The sequence below is a fragment of the Lepeophtheirus salmonis genome, chromosome 11 (genome assembly GCF_016086655.4).
Source record: "Lepeophtheirus salmonis chromosome 11, UVic_Lsal_1.4, whole genome shotgun sequence".
NCBI lineage: Eukaryota > Metazoa > Arthropoda > Copepoda > Siphonostomatoida > Caligidae > Lepeophtheirus > Lepeophtheirus salmonis.
In genome coordinates, this window is record NC_052141.2 from 21,248,091 (window position 1) to 21,255,775 (window position 7,685).

At 30.4% G+C, this 7,685-nt stretch overlaps 1 protein-coding gene across 1 annotated transcript; it reads left to right on the top strand.

Moving 5' to 3' along the window:
* Window positions 1-357: 357 nt before the first annotated feature.
* On the top strand, window positions 358-1,728 carry LOC121126416 (beta,beta-carotene 15,15'-dioxygenase-like). Its single transcript, XM_040721738.2, has one exon. The coding sequence runs from the start codon at window positions 358-360 to the stop codon at window positions 1,726-1,728; it is 1,371 nt and encodes a 456-aa protein (XP_040577672.1).
* Window positions 1,729-7,685: the final 5,957 nt, after the last annotated feature.

The window sequence follows — 7,685 nt, forward strand, 5'->3', positions numbered from 1 at the left end:
TCTAATCCGATACTATTTACAAATTTTTGTTTAGCTCCAAAGTCCTTGAGGATATTTCAAATAAGTACAAGGGAATTACAACTCATCGATTACCGTTTTGATACAAAAAAAGTCAATAACCCTTGTTCACACGAACAATGTCACACAAAAAAGTTATGGATCACTGCTCAGATAAAGGGAAGCACCTTAAAAGTAACGACTGAGTTAAATTTCTCAAGGGGGTTGAAGTCAACTGTTCATTTAGTTGAAATAATGGGATAAGGATTACTTGAGTATTTCTATAAATAGGAACTGCATCCCAGAAACTCTCATCAGATCACCACGGAAGGAGCAACAAACAAAAGGTTTCATTAAGAAATGAATAGAAGAATTAGAAGTGACTGTATGGAAATGAGAGGCACTCTCAATGACCAAGGATTACCAGAATGGTTCAGAAAAATGATGTCTGGAAGAAATACCTCAGCTTTTAGCATGATTCCTTTTAGAACTCCATCAATGATGAACTCTTTGACAATGAATGATCAAAATAATTTAATAACTCCCTTCATGAGATCAGAGAGAGGAATGGAAACTACTCTGTCAAACCATAAGTGTAACTACCATGAAATAAATGAAGAATCCATGAGTAGATACAAATCCATCAATCATCAATATAGTCATGGATATTTTCCATTCTATCATTTTGGAAACTGGGGTGGAAATATGTCAGGAGTCATCCGAATTCAATCAGCTTTTCCCATGCGCGATCTAAATGGAGACTACTTTAACATGGGAGCTTCCTTTGGGAATGGTAATAATTATCATTTCTTGAAATATCCAAGTTCCCTGGATATGAATAATTATCAAGTTGTGGGAACCGTTCCTTCTCGTTACCCCAATCACATTGGATGCTTCCACGCCTATGGAATAACGGATAACTACTTTGTGTTATGTGAACAGCCAATTGGATTCAATGCAAGTCAATTTACCAACAGTCAAATAGTTTCAGGGGACTATAATATGGAGTTCCTGCAAAGAGAGTGCAATTACTTCTACATAATGGACAAGAGATCCGGAAAATGCAGAGAAGTGAGATACGTGACGGATAACCCCTACTTCATCTATAACTTTGTCAACTGCTATGAATATGAAAACCAGATTGTTATTGATGCCATGGGCTTGAATGGATCCGATTTGTACTCATCCATAAATCCTGATTCACCCATCTCATCTCGATTCTTTCGTGAGAGATACAATTCTTCTAAAATCATGAGATTCCGCCTTCCTCTTGGTAGCAACTCCTCATCACAGATGGATTGGAATAATTCTACCTCCTGGAAACAGGACAGCAACAAAATGATACTTCAGCCTCAATACCCCTTTTCTGAGTCTGAATGTATGTACCCTTGCATCAATCCCAACTACAATTGCAGAAAGAATCAGTACACCTATGGGCAGAGTGGGAACTCAATGATTAAGTTTGATGCTAAGAATGGACGAAATCTTACTTGGAGAGGAGATAATGAGCTTAGAAGACCTTTTAGAAGTGTGTTTGTTCCCAATCCATCCGGCATGTATGAGGATGATGGTGTAGTAGTCTCTTGGTGCTCTCATTCTAGAGATGATTTCTCCAAACAATATATGGTCTTCATCAACGCTCATAACATGGAGGAGATATCTCGGTTGAACTGTGATTCCCCATTGCCTTTTGGATCCTCCAATTCCTTCAACTCATCTTATTTCATGTAATGGTAATTGCAAAATCCATGGTATCCACCCTGGACGCTTATATAGTCATTTAGCTATCGAAACATGCATAGTTTTATTGTTTAATATTGTATTTCTGAGGCCACGTTTTTATCCTTAAAATCTTTTGTCAGTTTCCACTTAAAAATTGTATCTGATCAATCAAAATGAGTAAATAAAATTATTGTAACTTCTTTGTAAAGTACTAATGTTATTTCAGTTTGTGAAAGAAACAAAAAATCACTTAATGTCAAAAAATGAATATATTGTGTGGCAATTCAGAAGAAAGCAAAAAGTTCATTTTATTTAAGGTGATACTCATTTCCATTAATAAATAAATTGGCATATATTTCATCTTTTTTAATTATTGAAGCATTTTTGAAGAGCATTGAAATTAAAATTAAATTATGTAGCTAAATAGTTTTCGCAGAGACATAAATAGTTCAGCTGATGTCAGATTTTACCCTTTCTTATTCTTGACAGTTACATCCCAAACTAATTTGCTATGTAATTGTTACTTACTATTTTTTTTTTCTCAACCTATATTTATTCGTGTAGAAATACAATATAAGTTAAAAGCAATTAACTTTAATCATCGGCAAAATTTATCCAATCATAAAATATTTAAATGTTTATAGAATCAATATTTAAAAAAAACTATAACGAAATATATATTTCAAAAAAATAAATACTCAAATTTCAACACGCTAATTATTTATATATATTTAAGCAATATTTCATTCTCATAAAAACTTTCCATAATTGATATTAATCTCTTGACCATCTTCTCCATCCCTTGAGGTATTGTATTTTTAATAGTCCTTGCAGTATTCCTGACTGACAATATTTTTGTTATTCCCTCAAGTCTTCCATCCTGGAAGCAGCACTCTTTTGCAGGGACTTCTAATGCTACAAACATACTAATAACGTCTCTAATATAATTAGAGGAAAAATCTTCATCCCGTAAATGTACCAATCCACTCTTTTCAAAAATGATAGGACTTTCATCCTTGTCTCTTCGCAGGGCCTTAAGATCTCTCACTTTTTCTTTTAATCCCTTGAAGCTTCCTTCAGCTCTTCTAATAATAAAATCTTCTTCTACATGAGCTAACACCACTCCAATATTGTTAGCATTTTTTAGCTCTACAATGATGATATTCTTATATCCTGGACAAATCCAAGTTCCCCAAATATTTCTTTGATCTAGCATGATGATTTCAAATATAGTGTTTTCTACAACCTTATAATCAATAAGTCGAACCAAATGGAACAAAAATCTTCCAAGTTAGTGAAATGGAAATATGGAAATACAAGTTTATACCATAACACTTTCCCCACAAATGTTTGATTTCCCCCACGCTTTTTAATAGTGACGTTGAAGAGTATCGCGGTTACCAAGTGACAGGGTCTTCCGATTTTAGTATTATTTTATTTATATGTTAAGATCATATAAATTAGTTGTCATCTAGAGACTCACGTATACACATGTGTCTTATATAATAAAACTTCATATGGACTCATCATTTCAATCAATTTCGTTAACGACGGAATAGTTTAACAAGAGTAGCTATATATTGCCTTCCTTGACTGTTACTGTAAGAGAACCGCTGTTATACTCTATGACGTCATATTTATCTGTCTTGCATAACCTTGCATTTTTATAAACTATGAATGATGCCTTTCTCAATATACCGGATGACTTGGATTTTATAGAACGGTAATGCAGAAATATTTAAAGGAGACAATAGTGTATTAGGTAATTAATATTGATAAAGGAAACCAAAGAATCTAGAACGCTAGAACATCAACATCATCTATCGGAAAACAGATGATCACTCCTGATTGTTGAAGTCAATTAAGAACTTAGAGTTGGAGACAATTTCTTTTTTTTGTCGAAAAAAAAAAATATATTGTATTAAATTTTTTGGAAAACAAATTCAAAAATCCATAGCTATTCACAAAAGATTTCCAAATACACAATCGCTCAAAAAAATTAAATTTCTTGAAATTTTTTTCAAAAATCCACAGCTCATCTTAAACATTAAAGTTTTTGGAAAAAAAAATAATCAAAAATCTATAGCTGTACACAAAACATTAAATATTTTAGACAAAAATGTGAAAAATTAAATTTTTTGGAAACAATCATTTGAAAAATTAATTTAAAGTTCAAATTTTCGAGTAAAAAGTTACAATTCTTTAATTAAGGGAGCTACATCCCAACCCCTCCGGGCGCCCCTGGTGCCTTATATGTTCTCTCTTAAAGAATACAAGAATAATGTTTAAAACTTTGGAAAATAGAATAAAAGCATATATTCAGAAAGCAACTACAAAAAGTCGGGCACTCTTCCATTATCATATAATTATCCTCTATGCTCCTCACGTTATAATAAAAAAAAATATTGAAACTGTTATTAATATTCAGGAGAGGACATCTAAGTATTATGTAGCTACGTGTAAGTGAGTTGATGAAAAAGTTAGAGTATATCAGATAACACTAATGATTTTTTGGGAAGTTACCTCCTTTATTATAAAAACAATGCTTGTTTGTAAGTTGACAGATTATTTACTCCGGGTAAGGCAGGGTACTATGTCTAGTTATTCAATAAATGCTCTTATTCATCCGTTAAATTGAGGAATTTATTGCATCAATATTCCGATATTTGATATCTAAAAAATATATTTATCTTCAAAATGAGCAAGTTACTACACTATTTGAGGCTTGCTTATAAAAATGTGACTACGATATTTTACCAATTAATTATAAGATTGAGCATTCACATGTTCAATTCCTAAAAATAGATGAAAACAATGTTTTTTTTCCATTTCCAAATTAAATAAGAGATATATTTTCTAATTATAGTTATTTTAAAATGAATGTAGTTATATAATATACGTACTAATAAGTCTGACCACGTCAACTTTAGCATCTAAGGAATCTGAGAGATGCTGCCTTTTTTCTTTTTGATCACTCACGATGACGAGATATCAAAATGTTTTTAAAAATGGTAAATAAAAATCCTGTCAACGCCCCTAATGGAAAAATGATATTTGTTAGCTTTTATAAAAAATATTAAAGGATCGATATCAGCATCGAGAATTTTTACTAGAATCACATCCGAATCGGTATTTGTAATTTTTTTTTTGGGAGTCGTCCAAGCACTACTCGATATGTCATCATTTGTCACAGACCATAGATATAAGTATCTTAATTGCAAAGTACAGCTGACGTACACAGTTTCTTGCCCAGTTTTAAGAAGCTGCTATAAGTTGATCCTTTTTTTTATTCCTGGAAATACATTGCTTTAGATAATAAAAATAAAACCCTTTTCCGATTACAAACTAGAAAAAAATCTTACACGCTGTTCCTTTTCATATTTTATACAAATCTAACTGTGTATATTTATTTTTCTAGAAGCTACTGGATATCGAACCTATCCACAATGATATTTCTACCGAGTACGTTGTACAAATATAATAATTTACGTATTGTTAATATAGTTATGGAAGAAAATATACCACGTGACAACAAGTTGGGCCTGATGCGTTGGACCTGTGTTGTTTAGTGCAGCCTTCAAAATGACACCCCTACCAAGCAGAAAACCCAATTTTGTTTTAATTTTCGTAGAGTACGTATCAGTATGTATTTTCAAAAATATACAAAATTCAGAGTGGGGATCTTAATGGGATTATTTCCAAGAATAGCATCCTTTAGAGTATATAAATCTATTTTTATAGTATATATTGGTATTATTGTTCTATATTTAAACTTGTATTATATATAATATACATATTTTCTGTTGATGAATAAAATAAAATTGGATTCCTATTTAAGTATAATATAATTGAAAATTTATTTATTATATATCAGTGTACACTACCTACTACAGAGAGCTTTAACTAAAACCTGTATTTATTAAATTGCTTGTGAATTTCTTGGTTAAGTCAATAGTGTAACTTATATTTTTATTTTCTGTATGTATGTATTCATTCCAAAATTGCATTTTTTCGTCAAGAAATAACCAACAAAAAGATTATTTCTAACTTTATGTGTTATGATTAGTATTACTAGTTCTTAGGTGAAGCTACATATATATGTGTAAATATTTTGCATATACCTATACATGCCATGGCCTGATGTCCCATGTATATATACTAAATCATATATGTACAGGGTAAGGGCTCAAAAGTTTTCAAAGCAAATAATGAAATCACCATCAAGATAAAGTAGATCATTGTAATAAAAAAAAAAAGTCTAAACATTAAGTAAAGTTAATAAAAACCATCATTGACTTGATTATATTAAAATACAGGGGTGTGTGTCTAAAACTGAACAGTCCTTTAAATTTTACGCTCATTTTGCCCAGAACAGCTTCCACTATGAAGATTTTCATGTATGAGATCTACTTGTGTGCGGAGGAGATCGCACAGCCTCTGCCAAAATTGTAAAACTGTAAGAATTGAGGTCATACGGTCACAAAGAGGATTCTAATTTTTGAGTATATATACATAAAGATGATCTCCTTACAAATATACTTTCTAAAATAACCACTTTAATAGAACGTATTTAAGTAATACAAAATAACTAGTAAAAAAAATACAATTTATAATTTGTAGAAAATCAAACTACAAAAAATAAATATATATTGAATTTTTAAGAATTGTCAGTCGATAAGAGGGTTTCAATCACTTTACTCTGAATGGAGGGCGGGATTCTGCAGATTTTTTCTTCAAGTTGCTCTCTTTAGAAAGATCTCTTAGTAGACTCAAATTTTTATTCAAACAACTTTTTTCTGGGCCTTCCTCCACTTCTCTTGGCAACTAAAAGAAATGAGCTCCATATTTAATATTTTTTTGTTAATTAAGTTTATTTTCTGAAGGAGTTTTTTCCTTGGCCCTTCCGTTTGGAAATTTTGATCTAGAGAAGTGATAAATATTTTAAATAGCGAATCAACAACTTAATAAATTATATATATGCTTATATGTATTTCTTATAGAATCCTATATAATATTATATTCAATAGTGTATTATAATATTACTTAGTTATATGTATAATCAGAAATATGGTGGCTGAGGCATGATTTTGATGTAGTTTTTGTTCCCTCTCTGGTTGAGCTTTAGATATACACACTCTAGTAGATAAAACTAAGTTCTCAACTTATATTTTTCTTATTAGATCAGTAATTAGATTTAGAGCTAGTCTTTTTTTATATAAATATATATATATTTACTTATTTCATATACAAAAATTCCCATTTATTAATTTAAAGTCGTAAACATATTTATTTTTAAAACTACTAATGTACATTAGAGTACCCACAATATAAAAATGAAATAGTATGAAAGTGCACATTTTACCGGCGAATTCGGCATATCTAAGGGTTACAAAAATAGTTTTGGTTTCACTCTAAGTCGTTTCAAATCTTGCCACGGTCATTTTAAAGATTTGGTCTAATATTAGTGTGAGGATACGATAATAAATACTTTCATAATATACCCGAAGAAATTATCTTAGCACAACAATTCTTTCATAGATTATTAATTAAGTTATATTTAATTAAAATCATATTTATATAAAATATTTTAATGATAAACGACTATTTCTTTTTACATTTGTCATCAAAACTACATTTTCTGCATTTACATTAAATTTTATTGAACAATTTTACCTTATTCAGAATACTAGAATGCCTTTTCTTCTGTCCAACTTCATGTTTTTAAACCCTTGAAGTCAGGGCAACTAGTTTTCACACTTTGAGAATGATTCAGGAATTGATTTAATTATAAATTTCCCTCTCGTTGAACTGTAAGTATTAGCTTTCATTTGAATATTTTCTTAGAAGGTGAGGTGAGAAAATTTAAATGGTTTAAAATTTTTTCCGAATTGGTACTTTTTTGACTTTAACTGCATTTCATATGAATTTTAATGCTTTTTTTTCTTATTTCTAATTAAGAATCATAC

What these genes read in the sequence shown, in the direction of transcription:
- LOC121126416 (XM_040721738.2), top strand. Translation starts at nt 358, where the DNA reads ATGAATAGAAGAATTAGAAGTGACTGTATGGAAATGAGAGGCACTCTC.